At 59.6% G+C, this 26,168-nt stretch overlaps 1 protein-coding gene across 7 annotated transcripts in view; it reads left to right on the top strand.

Annotated features, from left to right (window-relative positions):
* Window positions 1-26,168, top strand: part of SBNO2 (strawberry notch homolog 2) — a 42,321-nt gene that overhangs the window by 6,367 nt on the left and 9,786 nt on the right. For 3 of the 7 annotated variants that reach the window (XM_019964855.2, XM_070793483.1, XM_070793481.1), the window contains exons 2-11: window positions 7,937-8,128; window positions 10,737-10,810; window positions 11,426-11,534; window positions 22,486-22,659; window positions 24,042-24,125; window positions 24,417-24,513; window positions 24,918-25,072; window positions 25,177-25,310; window positions 25,390-25,480; window positions 25,579-25,722. In XM_019964855.2, the coding sequence (XP_019820414.2) occupies window positions 8,009-8,128; window positions 10,737-10,810; window positions 11,426-11,534; window positions 22,486-22,659; window positions 24,042-24,125; window positions 24,417-24,513; window positions 24,918-25,072; window positions 25,177-25,310; window positions 25,390-25,480; window positions 25,579-25,722 (1,182 nt within the window). In that variant the 5' untranslated portion in view covers window positions 7,937-8,008. The other 4 variants (XM_070793482.1, XM_019964857.2, XM_070793485.1 and 1 more) reach the window with 4 other exon arrangements.

The raw sequence follows: 26,168 nt of genomic DNA, 5'->3' as shown, positions 1-26,168 counted from the left end.
CGTGGTCAGGCTCAGGGAGGGCTGGCTGCAGCCAGCCGCCTGGGGTGGCCAGGAGCAAGGTCACTCAGGCCCAAGCTTGGCCAGCCCTGCTCGCCCACCATCTCCCTGTCTGCTCAGCCCAGATACGGCCTGGTGTCTGTGGGCCCGTATTCCCCCTGGAACTGCCCTCTCCCCTGCTGCTGGCAGGTCAGTCCCCCTTGGGACAGCTGAGCAGGGCTGGGACAGAGCCAACTTTCTGCATCTTTCTGCCATGGTGACAGCCGCCAGCCTCCCTCGCTGGGGGGTGTGGCTGCCCTGTCCTCAAGTGGGTGTCTCAGGTGAGGGCGATTTCTGATGCTCTGGGCTGGCCCAGGTACCCACTGCCAAAGCCTGTCATTTATATATGGTGATGTGGATCCTGAGAACACAATGCTCAGTGAGGGAAGCAGACACAGAACGACACGCACGGTGCGATTCCACTGATGGGAAATGTCCAGAACAGGCAGATCCACAGACACAGAGAGTAGGTTCCTGGTTGTCAGGGGCTGGGGAGGGCGTGGGGGAGACTACTGATGGGAGTGAGCTTTTCTTTTGGGGGTGATGGAATGTTCTGGAATTAGATGGAGGTGGTGGTTGCACAAGTCTGTGGATGTATTGAAGGCCACTGTGCTGTTCACTTTAGATGGATGAAGTGTATGGCACGTGAATTGTGTCTCCATAAAACAGAAAAGTAGTTAAAAAAGAGAGACAAAAAAAAAAAAAGACAGCAGGGCCTGGCCTGGGGTGAGTGGGTGTTGGCTGGCCCCACGAAGAGGGCAGAGGAGGTGCTGTCTCCCTGTTTTATGGAGGGTGAACAAGACTCCCCTGGGAGCTCCCCAAGCCCCAGCTCTGCCCTGACAGCTGCCGGCAGGAAGTGGGCTTGTGGGGAGGCAGGCTCCTGGTGCAGGGGTGCCTGAGCCGGGTGTGGGCAGTAGGAGGTCCAGGAGCCCCTCCCTGAAGCCTGGCCCTGTGGGAGGAGGCGCCCTGGTAGCTGTAGATGGTAGTGCCCTGACGCTCCTGTAGGCTCCCGGTTGGCTGCGATACCTGGCACGTTTCCCCAACCCCTCCCCCTCCACCCCCCCATTACTGTGACTCCTCTCCGGTCAGCCCTACACTCCCCCTGTGCTGCCCACGGGGCAGAAAGGGAGTCCACGGCCAGCTATGCTGGGACACTTCAGGGAAGGCGTTGACTTGACCCCTGCAGGGGGTGGGGCGGGGGAGCAGTGGTCACCCAGCACCTCCCTGGGTCCTCAGGCACCCCTTCCGTGCCAGGCGCTGCCTAGCCTCCCCTGGGCCCCAGAGAGGGGCAGGTGCCTCCAGCCTGGCCTCCGTCCCCAAGTGAAACCGAAAGTGGCCTCCCTGGCCTTCCTGCCGGGCCACATCCCGGAAGGCTGGCGCCTGGCATTTCCCGGGAGTCCCGGGTGGGTGGGAGTCACAGCAGGCTGAGGTCAGAGGCTGACCCAGGAAGTGGGGACGAAGTGGGGAGGAGTAGTATTGCGGGGCAGGGGGCCTGTGTGGCTCCGAGTCACAAACTCGGATGGGGTGAGAGTCCCGCCCAGAGATGCCCAGAGCCAGCAGGAGCCAGGGCCGCCCCCCCGCCCCCCGCCCCGCCCCCGGAGGTGAGGTGCAGTGAGGGAAGGCTGATCTAGGAACTGTGACAGTAGGGGCAGGGGTGGATGGACAAGCCTGAGCACTCCGCCCCTGAGCTCTCTCCTATTCTGAACATTCGGGTGTGTCCTCAAAGATCAATGCCACCAGGGCCACTCTTCCCCAGCTTGAGGGTGTGGCTTCGCCCTGGAAGCTGCAAAGTGGGGTAAGAGACCCCTCCCTACCACCTACCAATAGCCCTGTGGGGGCCCTTCTGCTGTCGCTTGGGGTATGTCAGCTGACTGGAGATTTGAGGAGGGGTTTCATCAGATTTGGGAGCTCAGCCTGTTGTCTGGGGGGCAGGACTCAGAGTGAGTGAGCCCCCAGGTGGGCGTCGGGGGCTGTCCGGGACACCCTTGGGGGTGGGTGATCTTTACCGTGGGAACCTGGAGGAAGGCGCCCCGTGCTGGGACAGAATTGGAGTGCAGCTGCCCCCACCAGATCCAGACCTGCCACTTGACTTGCAGAACCTGCCCATCTAGACTCCCCAGCACATTCCTGCACTTGAGAGGGGGAGGCCCCACCAGCCTACAGCTCCTCCGTGGCGCTGAAGAGGCTGCCCCGTGAGGGGCCACTGGGGGCTTCATCACCTCCAGGCACTTCTGGGGTCTTACTGTGCCTAGCCCTACCGGCCACCTGTCTACTCACGGGCTGTGTCCTAGCTGTGTTCTGGGGTCAGCTCAGTAAGGGCCCCGGAGATGCCCCCGTCCTGATCCTGGGACCTGCAGATGTGTCCCTTCACATAAAAAGGGATTTCGCAGGTGGGATTAAACTAGGGGCCCTGAGATGGGGTGACCCTGGGTCCCTGGGGCTCCAGCATCATCACGGGGTCCTCATGAGCCGAGGACTCTCTCCAATGAGGCCAAAAGGGACGGAGGGTCAGAGTTCAGTGTCTGTGTGCTGCGACTGCGGCTGCCCTAAGCATGGGGCAGCCCCTTGGAGAGCTCTGCCCTGCTGGCAGTGTCAGCGCTGAGCCAACCTTGGGAGACCCAAAGCCAAGGCTGGTAAGCTTGCTTGGACGTCTGACCTGCAGGCCTGGGGGAGGATTTGAGTTTGTGGATGCTCATCTGCACAGGAAAAGCAGACATAGGCCTGTTGGTGGGTCTTGGGACCCCTGCTGCTGCGACTTAGGAGTGTCTGCCCTCTTCCCAGCACAGACCCTTTCTCCTGCGGCACAGGGGTGCCCTTTGGCTTGGGCGAAGGTCTCTTGTGATGTTCTTGGCACCAGGCTGGACCATAGGAGCCCAAGGAGGGCGCTGGCCAGTCTCACCACTCGCCCAGGACTAGTGTGATCTAGCCGTGGGGAGCACCCTCCTCTCTCCATCTCTGGGCTCTCCAAGGAGCTGGGCAGAGGGACGTGGTGTGCCAGCTGGCCTGAGACTCTTGTCATCAAGCAGCAAGCGTCAGGAGGAACAGACTCTTCTCCCTGCCGACCCTGGACATCAGTGTCCAAGGACTAGGATGTCAGGCCTGCGGGATTCAACTTAATGTCCACTCAGGGGAGGAAGATCCGGGGGTCCAAGGAGACCACAAGCTCAGTGTATCTAAAGCCTTTTCAAGACCACGAATAAACACGAGCCCTGAACAGGCACTTCCCAGAAGAGGAAGCCTGCGTGCATGTGCCCTGTCATCATGGGCAGCCACTCCAAACCTGTCCACACAGATGCAGGTTGGAAGGTCCATCAGCTGCAAGGGGAGGCCAGCTGGAGTGCCATCCTGCGGGCTCTCTCCTGATAAGGCTGGACTGCACCTGAGAGTGGGGACCAGGGATCAGGGCCCCGAGACCTAGGCTCAGCATTTCCAGCTGTGACTAAAGAAGCTCCTTGTCCTCATCCCCCTTCCCTTCTGGGCTATTGACTGGGTATGAAGGGCTCCATGCCCCTAAGCTGTGTCCTCAGAGCTGGTGGGGGTGCTGGCTGACCTCCCGAGGGCTGTGAGACTCTGACAGGTCCTTATAGATTTGAGGTGGCCCTCTAGGTGTGGGAGCTGCTTTGAGAAGCACCTGGCTTGCGGTCAGCCCTCAGAGTACCCTGGGCCAGCAGCTCTGTGCCCGCTAGCGCACAGGTCTGCGGGCGCAGACACAACCAGCGCAGGTGACCCTGAATCGGTGCCCACAGGACTCAGCCTTAGGGTCTCCTCTTCTCCATAAACGTTCATTTCCTCAAACATCACTCCGTCACCTGGGTCTGGGGTTGGTTCTCCTCCAGCTAGGGTTTGTCTTTGCCTTCCATCTGAACGTCCATGGGCGGCTGTAACAGCTGACCACAGGCTCAACTTAAACCACAGGGATTTACTCTCCCAGTTCTGGAGACCAGCTGTCTGAGATCAAGGTGCAGCAGGGCGGTGCTCCCTCCACCCACTCCAGGAAAGGGTCCTTCCTTCCTCTCCCAGTTTCTGGAATGGCCTGTGGTCCTTGGTGTCCTGGCCTTGTGGGCACAGCACCCGTCTCTGCCTCCATTACCACACGGCCACTCCCAGGGTCTCTGTGTCCAGATTTCCCTCTTGTAAAGACACAGGCCCCACCACCCCATCTTAACTGGTTTTGTCTGTGAAGAGCCTGCTTCTAATTAAGGGCCTGTTCCTGGTGGACCTGAGCTTGGGGGTCACCCCTCTCTCCAGCATGCCTCCTCTGTTCCGTCATTTCCGCCCACACACGCTGGGCCCTCCTCCATAGCCCTCTGCCTCCATTGCCCACCAGCTGGCCCTGTGTCCCCATGTGTCCCACCTGAGTACCTGGCCTGGTCAGTCAGTGAGGAGGGGCCCCTGAGGCTTCCCTTGGGACCCACCCCCTCCCTTTTTGGCCCACCCACGGAGATGGCCATCCAGGGGCCTTTGCCCTTCCAGGGGTCCTGACAGAGTAAGCTATGCCAGCCAGCCCAGATGGGACCTCAGGACGTGGCCAGTGCCCCCAGAACAGAGCTCCTTCCCCTTGCCTGACCTTCCCTACCCCTCTGCCCCTCCGACTGCAGCACATCCTGACCCGGCTGGACCCCTCTATCAGGAGCAGAGGAGACTCTCCGACTACCCCTGCTGGGGACTGACCCTAGGCTTTCTCTGACCAGTAGGGCAAGAAGGGGCGTCCCCACCCCAGCCCTCCCCCAGACATCCCGGCCCCGGCCCCCTGATTCCACCCAGGCCACTGCCCCCACCAGCCCCCCAACTCATTCCCCCATCCCAGATCCCAGGGCCAATGCTCAGAGTCTAGCCGAGGGGTGGCCAGAGGGACTGCTGTCCTGTGGCCTGGGGGAGACTGGCAGGTCCCTGATGCCTGGAGAGGGGGTTCCTGGGGGGCCTGGTAACACGTGACCACCTGGGCCCAGGCAGCACCAGGCAGGGGTCCGGGTGGCTGGTTCCGAGGGTGCCTGGGAGGCTGAGCCCTTGGTGCGCATCAAATGGCCCACTCTTGGGGCACTGGCCCTGCACTGAGGTCTGGCCAGGGCACCGAGGTGAAGTGGGCTCAGCTGAGAGGCAGGAGTGGCCATGGTCACCCACCAGCTGGATGTATCCCAGGGATCAGGCTGCCCCAGACCTGGCCTCTTCCCACATTCCATCCCCTGCCCCACCATCGTCCTGTCCAGGCCACCAATTCCTTGATCTTTCTGTTGTACAATGACTCATTTGAAATGTGATCTCAAAAGGAAATCCTGCAACTCAAAGCTGGATGAAGTGCTGGCCCCTCCCCGAGAGCACCTTGCAAGCAGCCCTGCTGCACGTGCCATGGGGCTCACGTCTCAGCAAACATATGCTGTGGTCCGGCCTCCTTCATACCCGGGTAGTGCAGCCTCTGAAGCTTGGGAGCTGGTAATGCTGTCCTGACCCCAGGGAGGTGGGCAGGTTGGGGCCGCTCAGCAGAGGTCAGAAAGTTAGGGGATGGGAGGACTGTGTTTGAGTGTGCAACAGGGTGAAGTGGGCTGAAGTTGGTGGTGGGCCCCAGAGATGACCTTGAGTCTGGGCATCCAAGGACGGCGATGCTGTAAGGGTGGCCTCTGGGGCTGTGGGGATGGTGGTGGGCACAGTGTCAGCCCCACCCCAGCCCCTGACAACCAGGAACCCACTCTCTGTGTCTGTGGAGCATCCTGTTCTGGACATTTCCCGTCAGTAGAATCACACCCTTTGTGTCCTTCTGTGTCTGCTTCTCTCACTGAGCATTGTGTTCTCAGGGTCCATCCACATGGTAGCGAGTGTCAGGGCTTCACCCCTTTTTGTGGTTGAGGGGTGGTCCCAGGTGTGGAGGGACACGTGTGTTGATCCATCACCCGCTCGGGGACACTCGGGCTGTATATGCCCTTTGGCTTTTGTGGATGTGAGTGTTCAGGTTGCTGTGTGGGTGTGTCTCCATTCCCCCGGCTGGACACGTGGGAGCAGGACTGCTACCTCCGAGGTTACTGTGTAGCCAGGGGAGGTGCTGCCAAGCCCCAGGTGGCACCATGTCCCCTCCCCCCATTTGGGTTCACGATCCCCAGCGGCCCTCTTGACTCGCAGCCCCATTGATCCCCTCCCCACAGCCCCCCCCAGGTCTAGGTCTGAATGCTCTGCTTGGTCAGAGAAGACCTCTGGGGTCCCCAGGGCATGCCCCCCCACATGTCTTGGTAGGACAGGACAGACAGGTCCCGTCACAGTAACCCCCCTTCCAGTCATGACTTCCCCATGGAGCATAGAGAGGCCTCCCCACGGGGACAGCCTCTTCCTCTGGAAGGATGTGATGCCCTGGGTTGTGATGTGGGGCCTGAGCCTGCAGGGCCAAACGCTCAGAATGGGTGTAACACAGGCCTGGCCTGCTGCCAGTGGGGGTCCCTGGGGCTCCATGCACCCCAAGGACAGCCCAGGGGTCCCCCTCCTGTGCCATTCGGCCATGGTCTCTGGATGGTGCTTCCCAAGGGAGCAGCCCCAGCCTCTGCAGGTGTGGAGCTGAGAAGCGCCTGGGAGTGAGTATAGTATTGACCCCATGTAGACCTGTTGAGGAGTCTCTTAAATCAAGGAGCTTGAATTGAGGTTTTCTGTGATAGCGCAGTCACTTGAGTGGCTTGGGGTCTTAGAGGCTTCAGGTTCCATGGAGCTCCTGACAAGCCTTATGCCCAAACAGCCCATTCTCCTGATGATCAGACTGAGGCTCACGGAGCTCTGGGCCCCGAATCTTTGGAGGTTATCCAACCCTTAGACGTGGAGCTGGGTTTGACCATCCGCTTGACCGAGGCCACGGGTCCCAGAGCAGCCATGTGTTCCTCCTGGTGCCGCCAGGTCCTGCTGAGAGCCGGGGGGACTGGCGTCCTGCCAGCGTCTCTAGCCGAGGCGGGGCGGCCCAGCCCCCAGGCTTCCTGAAGGGCTGGATGCAGCCCCTGTCCCTCTGGACCTCGGGTGAGGCACTCACGGTCAGCGAGTGGGTGCAGGCGGCTCTCCCCGCCCCCCCGCAGGATTGCACAAGACTACGTGTGGCAGAGATTACTGGAAGTCCTGAGGATTTCTTCACTCAGGGCTTGGCCGGGAGTGGCAGCCGCCTCCCCTTCCTGCCTCTCTGGGTGATTAACGTCCCGAGGCCTTGTCCTGAGGGGCGCTCAGTCAGCCTGGGGTCCCCACCCTCCACTGGCGATGTGGCCTGCAGTATGTTGGTCTTACCCAGGCCATGGGCAGGTGGGCATGGCGGGGTGGGGAGATCACATGGGGCTGGGTCGTCCCCTGTGCTTTCCCCAGCTGGGTGTCTGCCCCCTTGTCAGTGGGACCCTATGTGACCCTACCTAGCCCCACCCAGGTCTGGGGGCTCCTCCTGGCTCAGCCCAGCTGCCCAGAGAGCCTCGGCACACTTGACCTGGCTGCAGTAGGATGGGGCTCCCGTGGCCCTGCGGCCCCTCCAGCTCAGAGCTGCCAGTTGGCCAAACCTCTTCTCTTCCAGACACTAGTCACAGATCTGGGGGTGTGTCCCTGTGGCTCAAGCTAGGCTCCCAGGGCTCAAGGTTCCCTTTGTGGGTGGTGGGAGCAGCCCCGGAGCCCACAGGATTCAGGGGCCTGAGAACAAGGGTGGGAGTGCAGCAGGGCCCCCACTCCCAAGGGGCTGCCCTCATCCTGGAGGTCTTGGCCATTTGCCTAGGAGGGAGTGATGGGGCAGTTGATGGATCCCCCAGCATAGCCCCCGTGTGGGTGGGCTAGTCAGGTGGGCTGGGGTCATCTGAGGGTTCCCCTAGGGATCCTGCCGCCCCCAGCCCACTGTCCCCAGAGGCACCCTTCCCCATCCTTTGGGGTTGGAGGGCAACCTTGGGACATGCCTGTCTTTCCCCAGGTCATGATGCCACCACCGCGGAGCAAGAAGCCCAGATAGCTGCCCCTGCAGCCTGGCTCCTGGAGCCCCCTGATGCTGGCAGTGGGGCCCGCCATGGATGGGGAGCTCCCTCCGCACGAGGCCCCGCCAGCTGGCAGCGTCCTATACAGCCCGCCGCCGCTGCAGACCCCACTGTGTGGGCCCAGCGTCCAGGTGAGCCCCAGCCCCGGGTGTGTGGGGAGGACCCTCTGGGGGTCATGCGCCACCCCCGAGTCTCTCACACATTTGCTGTATGGTTTCTGATGCCAGGACCACAGCCGGCCCTTGGGAGGCTTGGCCTGGGTTACTGGCCCCACCCACGAGACATCAGTGGCTGGGATTGCTGGCCAGTCACGCTCATCCACTCTGCCACGGCGCTTCTTTCTCCTTATTTTTCAAGACTTTATTTCTGAAGCACTTTTAGGTTCATGGGAAAACTGCACAGAAAGTTCCCATACAACCCTCCCCGCTCCCCTTCCCTCCGTTAGTGTCTCAGGGTCCTCAGGGTGCTGAGCCCAGGAGCCGGTGCCCGTCAGCATCACTGTCTGAGGACCATAGTGACATGTGGTTCACTTTTATTGCTAGGTGTTCTGTGGGTTTTGACAGATGTCAGGTGACCTGTATCCCCTGGTCGGCATTACAGAGCAGTGTCGCCACCTAACCCCACTGCCCCATCCATCCTTCTCTCGAGTCTCACCTTTTTCAGAATGTCCTAGGGAGGACACTAGGACACTGTGTAGACTCTTCAGACCAGCTTCTTCCCTTTAATGATGTGCGTGCAGGGCTCTTCTGAGTCTTTCCATGGCTTCACAGCCCATTTCTTCCCATCGTCCACATGTCCCACGGTTGGTTTATGCTTCCACCTGCCGAGGGACACCTCACTCGCATCTGAGCTCTGACGGCTGCAGTAAAGAACCACAAGTGATAGAATGACTGTGGGTGCTGGGCCTCCTCATGTCACAGAGGGTGTGGAGGCCTTGCACAGAGGGGGCCAGCATACTCCAGAGAGTCCGGCCTGCCTGGAGCAGAACAGGGCTCCTTCCCTGCAGAAAAGAAAAGAAGTTGAATGTCTTGGTGGGGAGACTTGAGCTGCTCGGCAGGGGGAGCAAGTGGGATGTGGGCTGTGTGGGCGCAGCAGCAGCAGCAGGTACACTCAGGCATGTCTTCCCCCGACATCTGCTGGGATGGAAAGGAAAGGCCAGCAGGGGGAGAAAGCAAGGATCCAGCTTGGGGTTCAGAGAGGCTGGGCACTAGGCCACTGGAGCAAGGCAGAGTTCCAGGTCAAGGGCCCAGAGCTGTCAGGAGGCACCCCAGACTTCCAAGTGTAGTATCAGACGGGGCTGTAGGTCATGCACAAACCCAGGATCCACCCCATGCTCAGCTGTGCCCACGAGGCGCCCTGACATGGCAGAGCACAGCACCAGGTCAAGTCGAGCAGGCCTCACTGTTTGGTAGGGAGGGAGTGAAAGCAGATCCAGCTGAAGACCCCCCACAGCCTCAGGCCAGGCCTTCCCCCAGGCACACCTGTACCCATGTAGCTATGCCCACAGGGGCCCTGCCCTCCTCGGCCCTGCCTGTCTCCAAGCCTCTGCCCACCCATGCCCTCTCTGACTTGTGGCATGAGGTGTGTTCCTTCCTCACATGCCATGTCTCTCCGTTTCGTGGGCTTGGAGCCTGTGCCTGTCATTCTTAATAACCCTTCAGGATTCCTCCTCCTCAGCGTCTCATCATCTGCTTAATTATTTCCCCGTTGTTGCGCCTTTGGGGTGACTCTAGTTTTCTGCCGCTATAAATAGTGCCACTGTTTTCTCCCCGCTCCTGGATGAGTCCCTGGGGGTGTGCTTCTGGAGTAGAATTCCTGGGTCAGAGCAAGCCCCAGCTCAGGCAAGTTTGCAGACGAGGGAGCTCTTCTGCAGGGAGTAGGCTCCTGCCATGTCCCATGGTGGTGACCCAGGAAGCCAGCCACAGGCCAGGAGGCAAGCTCTGCAGGGACAGCACATGCGGACCATAGGGGCTGAGATACTGGAATCTGGGGGAGGATGTTTGGGCCGAGATGGGGACCTGAGTACAGGGAGGTGCTTCGTGGGGGCTGAGCTTCTCTCTGGGCAGTTGGAGCCCACAAAGCAGGCTCTTGGGCTGTGCACAGAGCCTGTCTGTCTCTGGCCACTGAACGTGGGGGTGGCCCCTCAGGCCACACTGGGACTGGCCCACAGTATTGACACTAAGAGCTATCTTTTCTTTATCTGAAATTCCAATTTCATTGGCCAGGTTTCACTGGCTGTTCTGTATCTTATCTGGCAGTTCTATATTATCTGCTGCACTGCCTGAGCAGGAGTGTCATCTCCTTCATCAGTTTACATGAGGCCTGGGAAGCTCCTGGCTAATCTCCCAGGACGTTTTCCTCCCCAGGGGAGGGCCAGCCTCTTTTCTCCAGGCAGGCTCTGATTGGCTAGCCTGCATAGGGACCCATCTTGGGACCAGTCAAGTCCCCCAGGCCTGCCTTCTGAAGGCGGTGTCAGTCCCACTGGCTGTAAATATAAAATCCCAGGGAAGGCTCTGACTGATAGGTTGGGGTCATGTGCCCCCTCTCTGAGCCAGTCATATTCTATGAACCTTCCTGTTCACCCTGGCCCTCTGGAGAAACGGAGGCACAGTGAACCTGCTGGGAGGCCCCTGGTGGGAGAGGGGCTCAGTGCCCTCTGGACCCTGCCCCAGGGCAGTGGCGGGGACCAGGGACCCTGCCCCACCACCCCCTCCCCTGATGCCCACTGCTTTGTCATAGGACACCATGCTGCACTACCCCTGGTGGAACAGCTTCTCGCCCACGACATACCCAGCCTTCTCCAGCGAAAGCCAGTAAGTGTCCAGCTCCTAGGGTCCTGCTAAAGGGTCCCCACCCACAGGGCTTCACTTTGCTTCTCCATCCCACAGTTGGGACTAAATGGAACCAGAGCTGTCAGTTGGGGAGTGGGGCCTCAGTGTCCAATCAGGAGGGTTGAGACCCAAGCCCTAGACTGACCTGCTATGATCTGCCTTAACGAGAACCCTCCAGGGAGACAAGCAGCAGTAGTGGGGACAAGGGGCCCAGGAAGGGTCCCACTGTGGGGACATCATGTGGGCAGTGAGAAACTATGGGGCTGAAAGGAGCCTGGAGGGGAACTTCTCTTTGAAGGGCATTGGCAAGCTGGGTTTTGAAGGATAAATAGGAGTTTGCCGGGCGGGGAGCAGGCCTGGAATCTGGCCAAGGAATGGCCCGTGCAAAGGGCATGAAAAGAGCATGCAGCCAGAGCCTCAAGGTTTTTCTGGGGTTCCGTGTCTGGGGATGTGGGCACGTGGGCCCTTCCTAAGCAGGGTTTCTGAGGTACCAGAATTGTTCTTGCAGGCTGGTGACCCCCACCTCTGTCCTGCATGCGGGGTGGGTGGGCAGAGTTCTACCACGCCCACCAGCTCAGCTTCCTTTTCCTCCTGCAGCCAGTTCATGAATTCCTCCTTCATCATGGGCCAGCCCTGCACGGACCCCAGCTATGGCCCCGCGGCCACCGCCCCCAGCTTCCCGCCAAAGAGCAGTGATTTTCCTCAGGTAGGAGACCTTGGCTGGGCTGTGCGCCTCTTGGAGGTGTGAGTGCCAGCGGACGGGGCTTGTGTGGGGGGATAGCCGGTGTCACTTTTCCGTAGCAGGGATGCTGGGTCAGAGGTCATGTCACTGAGGCCAGGGGCCCATCTGCTGTCACTCTCACCTGCATGCAGGTCATAGGCCGTATCACAAGCGCTTTGCCCATGCGCTTTCTCCATTCAGGCGCCTTGGTGGGTCCACAGTCCCCATGCCTCGTCCAGGGGGTTCACAGGTGGTGCCGCGCTTCCCTCCACTCAGCAGCCCTTGATCGAGAGCTGCAGAGGGGTCTGCGGGAAGAAGCCCAGTGCTGTCCTGGGGGGGCCTTAATGCCAGGGTGACCCCCACCTGGGGGCAGGAAGTAGGGGCAACAGGGGCTGTGTGGTGCTGAGTCTCCCTTGGAAGCTTGGAATCCTCGGCCCCCAAGCGGCTTCTGTGTCTGGGCAGACTCAGCGCACAGTCTGGGGACGATCCAGTGGACCGGCTGGGGTGGGGGTGTCAGGTGCTCAGGTTTCCTTCCATAAAGTGGGAGCTTGTGGGCCCCACCAGGTGACAGGCTGAGGAAGGCCATGGACACACAGGCCAGTGCAGGCCTACTGGGCTCTCATGGACGAGGCCAAGGCCCTTCCGACTGGTCTACACCCACTGGGGACAGCAGGACTGGCCAGAGAGCTAGACGGGGCGGTGGGAGTGTGTGCTGCGATGACTGCATCCCCCCAAATTCACATCCTCCTGGGACCTCAGGATGAGAACCTACTCGGCTGTCGGGACTTTGTGGGTCAATTAGTAAAGACAGAGCTGAGGTCATCCTGGTTAGAGTGGCCCTAACCTTGCCAGAAGTCCCTGTAGAGACACAGCATGGGGAGGCATGTGATGAGGGAGGCAGAACCTGGGCACTGGGGAGGCAGGGAGATCCCAGAGCCTGGAGGCGTTTCCCCCATGCCATGCCCTGGACGCCTGCCCTGAACGCAAGATGTGTCTATCATTTGAGCTGCTCCATCAGTGACCTTTATGGCTGCCCAGGAGGTGACATGATGGTCTTGTGGCCTGGGGAGCAGAGCCTGAGACCCCGGGGGACACCTGAGACCCTCAGGGCAAGGGTAGTGGGGTGGGGACAGGAGTCCCGTGGATCTAGCCTCCCGGACTCTATAGAAGGATTTGCGGTTTCCACTGCCGGCCACTGGTCCGTGAGGACACCATTGACCACCAGAAGAGGAAGGTTGGTGGGTTCACACTCCCAGGGCATCTGCCATGACCCCTCATCTCTGGGCATTTGCTAGCCATGCGCTGGCAGCTGATGGGCCTCTTGTCCACTGGGTCCAGGGCCTGACTCTGTGTCCAGGCTTGTTCCCTTGCTGGGACATCCTGTTCTAGATGAATGAGGCCTAGGCCATGCCGAGTCTAGGGCCAGTGGAAGCCTTTGTGGGCTGACCCAGCTCCTGCGGTGGCTCAGGGGCCTCGCTCCCCATCCCACTCAGCGCTTCCACCGTCTCCTGGGCTCTGTCAAGAATTCACACGGCTTCCGAGCCAAGAATCCCCTGGGGCACTACTGCATCCGCTTCTTGCCCCAGGTGGGAAAGAGCACCCTCATTGGAGGTGATTGGAGGTCACATTGGAGGTCACACATCCACCCAACAGAAGCTCAGAGTGTGGCCGCGGCCCACTCATCCTCCAGTCTCCCATGCGGGGGCCGACTTGGACCAGGTCTTCCTTTAAAGCAGTGAAACGTCTTCAAATGAGCTCTCACCCCATTGCCGACCATGGGGTCACACAGGTGCGAGACTGTAGTGCAGCCAGCGTCTGACTCTGTCGTCAGCATCCTCCATCTCCCCTGGGACCCCATGCCTGTAGCCAAAAGCAGGACAGAGTCCAGAGTGGGCCTGGCGTTCAAGGTTGTTCCCAGCCCAGCTCCTGCCTGGTGGGTCCACTCTGCTCCTGGTTCAGACTGAGTGACATCGCATGGTGGTTGGCACAGGGACAGCCCCAAAGACATCCTCATCTTGGGACCTGTGGACGTGTCACCTCATGGGGCAGAGGGGACTTGGCAGGTGGAATTAAGCTAAGGCCCCTGAAATGGGGTTGACCCCTGGGGTCACAGTGTCATCACAGGGTCCTTATAAGAGGGAAGTAGAGGGTCAGAGACATAGAGACAGGAGATGCTGCTCTGCTAGCTGTGAGGATGGAGAGGGAGAGGCTGTGAGCCAGGGATGTGGTACCTCTAGAAGCTGGAAAAGCGGGGAGCCAGTGTTCACTGGAGCCTCCAGAGGTTACCAGTCCCATGAACCCATCTCGTACTTCCGACCTCTAGAACCATGAAGTAATAAATGTGCTGTTGTAAGCCATGGAGTTCGGGGTAGTCTTATTACAGCCGCTTCATCACGTGAAGCCCTCATGAGGCCCATGACACATACCAGCAGCTGTTGCTCCTGTTAGTACATCAGGAGTTTTGGAATGGGGAGTGCAGACCTGGGCTGGCGGCAGGCAGTGGATGTACACCTGCAGGCCCTAACACATCCCCCTGGTAACTAAACCTGAGCCCTGAGTTTCCTGCTGGCCAAAGTGAAAAGGGAAAGACTGTTGGGGGGCTGTGTGACCCTCACAGCCCAGAAGCAGAAAGCTTCCCCCTGCCTTCCCTTGGGGCCTGGAGCAGTTCCCTGGAGGCTCCACACAGCCAGCTTGAGCCCAGGACCTGGTGGGGTCAAGCCTGCCTCTGTGTGGGGTCCCCATCCACCAGTTACCTGGGAGGGATCTACAGCCGAGGGAATTTGTTCAGCCGAGGGAATTTGTTCTGGGGGTCTAGGGCAAGAGGTCAGTCTGGCTCCCACTTGGAGGTAGCTCTCTTTGTCTGGACAGTCCTGGCCATCAGACCAGGCTCCCGCTGAACTGCCACAGCTGGGGGCCCTAGTTCCAGCCAGGGAGGGGTCTGCTGAAAATTTCATCCCTGATGCTCTTTTCTGTATGTTTGAAGGTTTTTGTAAAACACAATGAACTTTAAAATGTTTTAGCCTTACAGGGACTTGGCTGGCAGTCCACTAGATTAGAACTCCTTGCTTCCAATGCAGGGGGATGTGGGTTCCATCCTTGGTCTAGGAGGTAAGGTCCTGCATGCCACATGGTGTGGCCAAAAAATAGAGAAAAAAAAAAATCTTAGATTCTCAGCAAAGTGGCCAAAATGATACAGAAAATCCCTGAGCGCCCTGCCTCATCTTGTGGCTCATATGGTAAAGAATGTGCCAGCAGAAAGAATGAGACCCAGGTTCAATCTCTGGGTCGGGAAGATTACCTGGAGGAGGAAATGACAACCCACTCCAGTATTCTTGCCTGGAAAATCCCATGGACAGAGGAGTATGACGGCCTATAGTCCTTGGGGTCGCGAAGAGTTGGACACGACTGAGCGACTAACACTTCCACTTTTCTCACTGCTTCACCCAGTTTCCCTGCATGTTACATGTACCAGCTTACACGGCCAAGGCCGACATCACAGGTGCAACCCACATGACTACACTTGTGTGCTGAGGCTTTGAGGAGAACCAACCAGGTGTCTATAGGGTGCCCCATGCTGGGAGGGGTCAGAGTCCCTGGCGGGAGGCCCCCAAACATAACACATCAACTCCAAGGCCCTGTGTCAGTGTATCTCGTTGCTGATGGGTTGACTTAGACCCCTGCTGGGGCAGCGTCCACTGAGTCCCTCCACTGTGCACCACGGTTGGCACTAAGCCACTCAGACCCCTACACCCCTGACGGCTCGAGGGGCCCCATGTGGGGTCTCCAGGCCTGGGGTGTACTATGTGTTTGGGGGATATGGCTTTTCTTCATTATTTTTTAAATTAAAATATTATTTGAATTTCTTACAATTTAGCAGTTTTAGTACATTCATAGTTGTACAACCATCACCTTTAGATCCAGAACATTCCATCCTCCAAAAGAAGCCCCACCCCCATGACCAGTCACCCCCACCCCCTTTCCAGTCCCTGACAACCAGGAACCTACTCTCTGTCTGTGGATTGTCCTGTTCTGGACGTTTCCCATCAGTGGAATCACACCCTACGTGTCCTCCTGCCTGCTTCTCTCACTGAGCATCGTGTTCTCAGGTCCCCTCCGTGTTGCAGCCAGGGTCAGGGCTTTAGCCTTTTTCCTGGCTGAATCATATTCCACTGTGTAGAGGGACCACATTGTGTTTATCCATCCTGTGGATGAACTTGTGGGTCATTTCTGCTTTTCCACTACTGTGAATCGTGCTCGTGTGAACATGCATGTACAGACTTTGCTGTGAGTGTGTGTTCCAGATGGGACTGAATCTCCTCGGGGGGATGTTTGGGGCCTTGTTAGGGTCCGGGCTGAGGGGGAGTGCTCAGCCTTCCAGACAATTGTTCAGGCTTTGTACCTCCAGCTGCCCCTACCCCTCCAGGCCCTCCTCTAGTCCTCCTTTTTCTGGAGTCCTGGCTGCAGGGGTAACCAACCCGCCCTCCTCTGTTGCTCCCCAGTGCCCAGCCCCCTGCAGCCCCCCGGGAGCAGGTGCTACCCTGTCCCTTCCTCAATCTTCCCTGGATCCTTGCATCTCTGCCAGGCCCTGGGGAAGGGGACTCTTTGCAGTCCACTGAGCCCTTCTCTGTCTGTCGTCAGGGTGAGCATGTGCCGAGGGTCCCTCCAGGCATCCCAGGTGGGCCTGGATGAGGGTGCTGTCCGTTTGCCAGCTGGGCTTCTGGGAAACAGGATGAGGTCATAGCTTGGGGAAAGTGCTTCGCAAACTCTCAGCAGCATCCTATGCGGGTTGGGGGGAGGAGCAGCATCATCTGCGTTGCGGGTGTATCTCCCACAGTTGGAGGCCCCGCCTACCCAGCCAGCAGTTCCCACAGCTCCTGGTACTGGCCGCCAGCACAGAGTTGCTTCCCACGGGAAGCCCCTGGTTCACTTCCATGGCCAAGGCCCCTGCTCTGGGGTCCTCTGAGGGGAGGGCCTGTCCTGCCTCTCTCAGCACCTGGGCCCCAGGTGTCCCGGGATTGTGGTCCCATCACACCCCTCTCACCTCCATCTTCACCCAGTCTTCTCTTGGTACACATCCAGATCTCCTTTTGTAAGGGCACCAGCCATTACTTTAGCATGACCACATTTTAGTTGACTATTTCTGCAGCAACCCATCCCCAAAGAGGGTCCCATCATGGGCCTCACCCACCCCTACGTGCCCAGCCCGGTGGTGGCCTGGGGACCCGAGAGCGTCCTGGCAGCTGGGCAGCCCCATGCCAGTCAGGGACGACCAGCCATCTGGTGATGAGATACAGGGGACCGAGTGTGAGCCCACTCCTGGCAATCTGACCAGTTTCCTGCCCCTGAAATCTAATAACAAAAGTTTGTGCTTGTCCTTTGTGGGTCTTATCATCATGTCAGTTTCCTAGTAGTTCTTTTTAAAACTGAGACAGAATTTACACATCTTAAAATTTATTCCTCCAAAGTATATTTGCACAGCTGTACAACCACCACCTTTATGTAATTCCAGAACAATTCCATTACCCTAAAAAGAAACCCCATCCTCATTAGCAATGACTCCCCAGCCTCTGATAATCAGGCACTCTCTATGTCTGTGGATTGGCTTGTTCTAGACATTTCCCATCAGTGGAATCACACCCTGTGTGTCCTTTGTCTGCTTCTCTCACTGAGCATTGTGTTCTTGGGGTCTGTCCACATGGTAGCAAGTGTCAGGGCTTCCCTGTTTTCCATGGCTGAGTGATGCTCCCGGATATGGAGAGACACGTGGCTGTGTTCACCTTTGGGTGCTTTGCATGTGTGGGTTTCCATGTGGACTTGTGTCTCTGTTGCCCCTCATGGGTGCCTGGCGGTGGAATCACAGGGTCGTGGGGTGACTTTTCTGAGGACGCTGCCCCGTTTCACAGCCCACCTGCTGTGTGGGGTTCCAGTTTCTCCTCATCCTCCCACACTGGTCCCTGCCGGCTTCATGGATCCAGCCATTTGGGCTGGTGTGGAGTGTGTCCTGCTGGTTTCAGTTTGCATTTCCCTGTTGCCAGACTGTGTACGTCCTTACCTCTCCTGGTTGCCATTTCTACATGTTCCTTGCCTTCAGCAGTGGCCTCCAGGCCATGTGCCCCCCCACCTCCTCCCCAGCTGTGGGCTGCAGACTGAGTGGGGCTGCAGCATTGGGCCAAGTTCTCCCTGACCTCTGGGACCCTCCCCAACTAGAGTCCCGGGGCACTGGGCAGGTGCAGGGAGGCCTACAGGCCCACCTGCTTCTCCTGGATATGGGCCAGCATTAAACTGTCCTGGGATGGGGGTGATCAAAAGAAATAGTCCAGGATGGGGCGCCCAGCCTGATGGCTTTGTGCTCCCCAGCCACTGGCCCTGTTTGTATCTCTCCTTCTGTGCTGGGCTATGGGTCGCAGGGGGAGATGGAGCTGGGGAAGGACAGAAACCCCTCGCCAAGGCAGGAATGGGAGCTAGGTGGGATCTCAGAGCCCTGCCAGGGTGGCCCTCTAAGTGGGAGGTGGCGGGGAGGCTACAGCATAGGCAAAGGCCCTGGGCTGAGCCTCCTGGAGAGGCAGACACTGAGGGTCAGCTCTAGGGCAGCCAGGACAGGCAGTGAAGGTCAGGGTATAGGCTGAGGAACCGAGGGCAGACCCAGGAGGGGCCAGCCTTGGTTTCCTCCCTACAGCACGGGGTCTATGCCCCTTGAGTTCCTGCTATGGGCACCCCCAGGACAGCCATGGTCCCTGCCAGGCACAGTTGGGCCTGGGCTCTGGGGGGCAGCAATTTGGGGAAACTGAGGCTGGGGCGGGGAGGGTGCCAGGGCAGCAAGGTACAGGCCAGCAGCAGCAGGGTTCAGGCTGGTGGCGGCAGGCCGGCATTGTTGACAGCCGTCTGTGGCTAGAATCCGCCCCGTTCAGTAATTCTCTGCACTCTGCCAGTAATCGCCCTGACTTACCAGGCAGGCATCATTTCCTGAAAGTCAGCCGGCCTTAGGGGAAGTAGGCGCCGGCGGTGACTAAACCAACATGCAAATGCAGCCGGGCGGGCGCAGGCTGAGGGCTGAGGGCCGGCCGGGCTGAGCCCCCGCGGTCATGAGGCAGCCGCTCCCGCCACCTCCCAGAGACCCTGCCATCACCATGTCCCAGCTGCGCTTCTGGCTGCAGTTCGCCACTATCGGCAAGGTAATCCCGCTCCTGCCAGGCGCCCAGGGCTGGTGGGGTGGTGGGGCGGCGCGGGGGGAGGGGGGGTGGGCGGGCCGGCCCGTGGGAACAACCAGGGTGGGGGTGGGGAGGCGGGCTCCGTCCGGCTTTTTTGGCAGCCAGGGTGATTCCGCTGGAGTTTTCCGGGCAGAGCCACGTGGGATGTGGGGACAGCCAGGGAGGGTAGGCAGCGGGGAAACAGGGGGCCAGAGCCACCCCACCTGGAGTCTCGGGGGCATTCTGGGCACAGCGGCACTGGCTCCATGGGACCAGGTGGGGCACGGCTTGAGACGGGCTCTGATGGGACAGGTAGGAATGGTCCTTTCCTGTCCTTCTGTCCTCCCATCCCTCCGTCCCCCCTTCCCTTCATCCTCCTCTTCTCCATCCCCCTGACCCCATCCTCCCATCCCTCTGTTTCCCGGTCTGCCCTCTGGGCCCTGGATCTGTGTCGAAGGGCGTTTCTGGTGTCGCTTCCCCAGCTGGGAGGGGTTGCTGAGCAGACCCAGAGCCAGGTCCAGCCTCGGGGCTGTCCTATTCCGTCCTGCTGGGTACTCGTGGTGGACGTGAGGGGGCATTGCTGCGTGGGCAGCTCCTCCAGGTCCCCCCAGCTCCTCACTGGTCCGGGGTCTCTGGGATGCTGAGAGAACTGTCAGGGTAACCAGCCAGCTCCCCACTCAGGGGCTGCAGTGGAAGAAGCAGGGTGGGGACACAGGTCAGGAGGTGACAGGGGGTGGGGTGGACACAGGCTGCTGAGTTGGCTCTGGTGAGGGCCGGGGAGCTGCTGCCCTGGCCTGACTGGGCCCTGGGACCCAGAGAGGGTGGATCTGGGTTCAGGTCATCTTGCAGGTCTGCTGTGGCTGCCGAGGGTCAGGTCCTGACATGGGCAGGCGCCTTCTCACTCGAATCCAAACACCCACCCTGCGCAGGGCAGGAGGGGCCCTGGGAGCCCCACCCCCAACCCTGGTGACCCCAGTGAGGCCCCACCTCCCTTTGCCCCTGAGGATTCAGGGGCCCCCAGACGATGCTGGCTGCCCTTCTGGGCATCTGGTAGGGACAGTGTCCACAGACAGGGGAGAGGGCACCCACTTCTTTAATAAATTGTACTTTTCAGAACAGGGTTAGGTTTATAGCGAAGCTGTGGATCAGTTCAGGGTCCCCATGGGTCACACCTCAGCTCAGCACCGCCTGCATCCCAGCTGATGGGCTGGTGCTGATATGTCATCCTCAGCCAAGGTCTGCACGTCCCCTTGTCCTCTCTGCCCCAGGACCCCATGTCACCATGCCCCCTTGGTCTTGCCATTGTCTCCCCTTGGGAATGGGGGCCTGGGCAGTTGTGGGTGGAGAGCTCGGGTCGGTTGTCCTGCAGGATGTCCCCAGTCTGGGCTTGTCTGGTGTTTTCTTATGGTCACCCTGGGACCATGGATTCCTAGGGGAGGGACCCAGGAGGAGACGTGCCCTTCTCATCTGTCACACCAGGGGTTCCTGCTGCCAACCTTGACCTGACCTCCTGGCTCCTCCATGGGGGAGGGGGTGTCCTTCCTCTGCACGCTGTCCTGGGAAGGGTCTCCATGCAGCCCTCTCAGAGGGTATAGTTCCCTTCAGCCCAGGGACTCTACCATGGTCAGGGCTGGCCCCCCAGCCCTGCCCCGCTTGTTGCCCACTGCTCAGCAACTGTTCTGCCTTCAGGGAGCAGGGCAACCCCTCAGGGCTCCAGGTCTGCTGGCTAATGGCTCGGGCCATCGTCACTCTGCCCAAGCTCAGTGCCATGCACTGAGGAGGACCACGCAGATGTGGTGCCAGGGGATTTCAACAATGACAGCTGTCCTTGCTTGTACCCAAACCCACCCCAGCCAGCCTCAGTGTCTGGGGACCTCCTCATTGTCCACCAGGCTCAGGATGGGCCACCTCTGACCCCAGCTGACCAGGGATGGGCTGGGGAGCAGGCAGGCCAGACCCCCCAGCCCTCACTGCCTCAGTGTCCCCTGAGATGGGTGCTCTGGCCTGTTGAGTCACCCAGCTCTTGTGTGAGGGTGCCAGGAGCCTCAAGTGGATCACGGAGCACCTCTTCCCACTCCTGGGGTTGGCATTCCCCTCCTGCTTCCCTTCCTGTTCTGTCCCAACCTCGAAGATTTTATTCACTGCCTCGCCTAGATTTCACCAGGTCATGGGGTCCTGCCATTGCAGGCGGTGGGGGAGGCTGGGGTCTGTCCCCGCAACACCGTGAGACCAGGCTGTGGATGGCAGGGGGCAGAGGCCAGTAGGAGCCTAGTGGGCAGAAAGCTGTCCTTACAAACCCCCCAAGCCAGGGCAACCGGGTTGTGGGAAGCCGTCTTCCCAGGGCCCCCAGCCTCAGACTGGCTGACCTGGCCCTGACCCTGCCATGCCCCTTCCTGCCATTCCCCCTGTCCTCTGGGCATGGTGGGTCCCACCTGCCTGTTTGGGTTCCCCTGCCTGCTAGCATGGGAGCATGGGGGTCTGGGGAAGCTGGTCAGTGTCACCTGGAGGTTCCTTCACCCCAGGGCCGGGGCAGGTGGTTTGCATGTAGATCAGTGGGAGGGGAGCCCCAGAAACACTCTGCAGGGGGGTGGGGCAGGGCTTGGCACTGCCTGAGCCAGGATGCCTAGTCTTAGTGACTTGGGGGGGACGTCCCCCTCTACCCCCCCCACCCAGCCAGGAGCTAGCTCACCTGTGGCCTCCAGGCCCCAGCTGGGCACATCGGGTGGGCCCCACTCCCCAGCATCCCTTCCTCCCCAGAGTCCACTGATCTTGAGTCCCTAGGTTGGAGACCCAGCTGGTCTGTCCCTCCCATCTTCCTTGCCTCCCCCACCCCCTGCCACAGGTTAGTGGGACACATGCAGCCTTCCTGGCAGCCCGCCTGAGCCCACCTGGCTGTGGCCCTCCAACTGCCCTAGTGGGCGGGTGACCTGTGGAAGGTGCGCTGGACTGGGTGCTCCCAAAGGGCTTGTTCCCTCCTCCTCTGCCTTGGCCCCACCTCCTCTTTGGCCCCTCCCTGCTCAGGAAATGCTCTCACTGACATGCCCTCTGGGACCACAGTCTGTCCATAACCCCTGCCCCATGTCAGGCAGGCTTGGGGGCTCATTCCCTGGAGTGATTAGCTGAGCGTACCCCACATTCGGGCACGGAGGGGCTAAGGGAGGTGGTTGGGGCCTTCACCTTCCCCAGCTTCAGGCACTGGGGGGGCCCCCTGCATCTTGGTATCACCCTTCACAAGGATGGGTGTGCCCTAAGTAGACTCCAGCATGTACTTGTGGGGTCTGCTTTCTCTTACCTCCCCTTCCTTTTCCCCTTTCTTTTTTAAAAAGAAAAACCAGCTTTATTACTATAATTCACATACCATACAGTTGACCCATTTGAAATGTGTAATTCAGTGTTTACAGTGCATTTACAGAGTCATGCAAGTGTCATCTCTGTTTAGTTCCAGAACATTCCATTACCCCCCGAAGATACCCCATCCCCAAGAGCAGTCACTCCCCTCTCCTCCCCAGCCCCTGACCACCAGGAACCCACTCACTTTGTGGGTCAGCCTGTTCTGGATGTTTCCCATCAGTGGAATCACATGCTACGTGTCCTTCTCTGTCTGCTTCTCTCACTGAGCATCATGTTCTCAGGGCCCATTGCGTGGTAGCGAATGTCAGGGCTTTATCTCTTTCTATGGCCAAGCATCATCAATGGCATGGCTGGGCCTGTGGCTCTGCCGGTGTGGCCTCACAGCCGCCCATACCTAGCCTGTCTTCCAGGACTCCTCATACCTCGATGACCTCTCCAACGCTTCCATCTTCTCCTCATCCGTGGACTCCCTCTCGGACATAGCCGACACGCCTGACTTTCCGCCCGCTGACAGCCTCAGCCAGGTGCCTACCATCTGGGACGTGAGCACCGGCCCCTCCGCCCACGACAAGGTCAGTGCGCCCAGCCTCCAAGCTGGCAGCCATGCCAAGGCCACTCAGACCCAGACAACACTGCTACTCAAGGTTGCTCCTGTCTCCTATGTGGGCCTAAAGATGCAGGGGCTACCAGGGGGAAGGGGGACTCTGGGGAGCACAGCACACACTAGTGGATATTGGTGGATATCTGCCCAGCTGCCTGACAGGTTCAGTGCCTGTGAAACCCCTGGACCCTCAGGAAGGGTTAGGGAGATGTGACATGCCCAGAGCAGGTGCAGTAGGCAACGCAGGCCCAACCCACCTCTGGCTGCAGGGGCCCAGTGGGGCAGTAACCCTGCCCTCCCCTCACCAGGGCCCTCCCACCAGCTCCTAGCCTCTGCCAGGCCCAAGCGGGCAGCTGAAACCCCACACGTACTCCTGCTGCGGCCAGCAGGGCTGCAGGAACCTGACTCAGCCTTCCAGGAACCTGAGCCCGAGGCTGTTTGTTTGTTTTTGTTAATTAAAAAAAAAAAAACGGGAGAGGGAATTGAGGGTAGGTTTCTGATCTCCTTGTACCTCATTTCCATTTTATTTTCATTTCAAGAAAACTTTGTGTGTTTTTTTTTTTTTTTAACTTCCCTGGTCCAGGGGCTAAGATTGTGCTTCTGCCATAGGGAAACACAGGTTTGATCCCTAGATGGGGAACTAAGATGCCGCATGCTGCACAGCACAGGCCCCCCCCCTCCAAAAAGAAAAGAAAAGGAAACTACACTTTGATTAAAAAAACAAAAGTTTGTTTTTACTTTCCTTCCAGTTTTATTGAGATGTAATTGACACATGGCACTAAGTTTAAGGTGATGCCCACACAGCACAACGATTGACTTGCATATGTCATGAAAAAGGACCACAATAAGTCAGTGAACATCCACTGTCTCGTATCGATATAACGATAAAGAGATAGAGGGACTTCCCTGGTGGTCCAGTGGTTAGAACTTGGCACTGTCACTGCTGGGGGCCTGGGTTCAATACCTGGTTGGGGAACTAAGAGCCCACAAGCCACACAGCATAGCCAAAAGAGGAAAAAAAAAAAAGTAGAAAACCTCTTTTTTTTCCTTGTGCCTAGAACTCCTTGCATTTACTGTTAATTTTCATATACAACGTACAGCAATGTTGTCTACTTATCATGCTGCCTCTTGCGTTCCTAGTTCTTATGTGTCTAGTGCTTTGTATGCCCCTAGTACTTATTTATGCAGCAGATCTAAGCAGGCAGACAGCAGGAGGGAGGCTTGTAGCCAGCTGAGGGGCTTGAGGACAATCAGGCGAGCCCTCCTGGAGGCTGGGGGCCTATCCAGGCACTTCAGCCCCACCTCTGGCCTGCAGGCTCATGCCCCCTCTCCCTGCCTCTCTCTCCTCTCCAGCTGTTCCCGCCCAGTGGGACATTTACAGGCCTCGAGGACCCTGTGTCCTCCCTCTCCAGCACCCCACTTCTCATCAGCTACCAGGTGAGCCAGGTACCTTCCCTAGCCCTGCCCAACCCTCCCGGACACCAGGGAGGGCCACTCAGGCACTTGCTGTGTGCAGTCTGGGCCAGCTTGGGAGCACGGTCTATTTTACAGACGGGAAACTGAGGTCCCAGGAAGGCACCATGCTGTGGGGGGCAGGTGGGGAGGGTAACACCTTCCCATCACCTGAGTCACTGGGCTGGCTAGTGGTTCAGGCTCCTGCCCCTGACGGGGAGGCTGGCGGGCTGCAGGGGACAGGACAGTCCCCAGTGTGACAGCACGTCTCCCCAGGCTCAGAGTCAGCCTGAGGAGGACGACGAGGCTGAGGAGGATGAGGCGGAGGAGCTGGGTCACGCGGAGACGTACGCTGACTACGTGCCATCCAAGTGTGAGTATCCTGCTATGGAGACTCCTAGCTGCACAGCGCCCAGGGCCTGGGTCCTCTGGCCTGGGGCGCCCATTTCGGGGGTCTCTGAAGGTCCCAGGGAACCTTAAACTGCCAGAGCAGGTGTGGGTGGGCTCCTGAGGGACTCTTCTGTAATCAGGGTTGTTTGTGGTCCTCACCTGGCACAAAACCAGCCGCAGGCCAATGTTGCAATGGAGAGGCAGGCCGCCTTCCTCTGCACCTGGGAGGGTTTTAGGAATCTGCCACTAGCTGGCACTATGCTGATGGGCCCTCCCTTCCACTTCGTGGGGCGTGCCCCACCCATCCTGGCCCCAGGTGGACCTCCCTAGTGCCCTGGTCACATCCGGGCCACACCCCTGACCTGCCCCCTCTGCACATCCCTACAGCCAAGATTGGGAGGCAGCACCCGGACCGTGTGGTGGAGACCAGCACGCTGTCTAGCGTCCCGCCGCCAGACATCACCTACACCCTCGCCCTGCCCTCCTCAGACAGCGGGGCCCTGTCTGCCCTGCAGCTGGAGGCCATCACCTATGCCTGTCAGGTGATCCCGGGGTCTCCCACCTGGTCTGCGGCCTGCGTGGGGATAGTCTCAGTGCCCACTCTGACCCTGTCGCACGCTGACCCCCTCTTCCCCCACCCCCGCAGCAACATGAGGTCCTGCTCCCCAGCGGGCAGCGCGCAGGCTTCCTCATTGGCGATGGCGCGGGTGTGGGTAAGGGCCGCACGGTGGCCGGCGTCATCCTGGAGAACTATCTGCGGGGCAGGAAGAAGGCCTTGTGGTGAGCTGCCTCCCCTGGGTGTGGGGCGGGCCCGCAGCCGGGGAGGGGGCTCCTGAAGCCTACTGGCCCGCAACCCCAGGTTCAGCGTCTCCAATGATCTCAAGTACGACGCAGAGCGCGACCTCCGGGACATCGCCGCCCCCGGCATCGCGGTGCACGCACTGAGCAAGGTGGGGTGGCCGCAGCCCCAAACCTGGTGTGGGTCGGGGTCACGGAGCCCAGCTCTGGCCAAGCCACCTCATGCACAGATGTCCGCCCTCTCCCCCAGATCAAGTACGGCGACAACACTACCTCAGAGGGCGTCCTCTTCGCCACCTACTCTGCCCTGATTGGTGAGAGCCAGGCGGGTGGGCAGCACCGCACGCGCATCCGGCAGATCCTGGAGTGGTGCGGGGAGGCCTTCGATGGCGTGGTATCCTCGATGGGATGGGGGCGGAGCCAAGCGCAGAGGCGGGGCTAGAGGGGCAGGGTCTAGGACAGGGGGCTGGGAGACCCTGACAAGTCCCATCCTGGCAGGCTCTGGAGAGGTGGAAGTGCGGGAGGAATTCCCGGCAGGGAGGGTCTGGTGTTGCACGCTCGCCCTCAGTGATCGTTGCTACCCGTCCCTGGCTGGCTGCCTAGGCCTCCTGGCTTCAATGGGCCGGACCCATGTCCACAGGGTCAGGGTGGTGGTGGCTGAGACACTCCAGGGGGTGAGACTCAAGGCCTGGAGAGCACTTCCTGCCCTGTCCTCATCCACCTCCCTAGTAGTGGAGCTGAGTGGGCCGGCTAGGCCAGGCGATCCAAAGGGGAGCCAGGCCAGAGGGCCCCCCTGCCCCAGCTTGGCCAGCTGGTGTGGGTCCCAGGCCTCTCTCCCTC

Source organism: Bos indicus, chromosome 7, assembly GCF_029378745.1.
Source record: "Bos indicus isolate NIAB-ARS_2022 breed Sahiwal x Tharparkar chromosome 7, NIAB-ARS_B.indTharparkar_mat_pri_1.0, whole genome shotgun sequence".
Classification (NCBI taxonomy): Eukaryota; Metazoa; Chordata; class Mammalia; order Artiodactyla; family Bovidae; genus Bos; species Bos indicus.
Note: the sequence above shows the minus strand (reverse complement) of the source record. Positions and strands in the feature narration are given on the sequence as shown.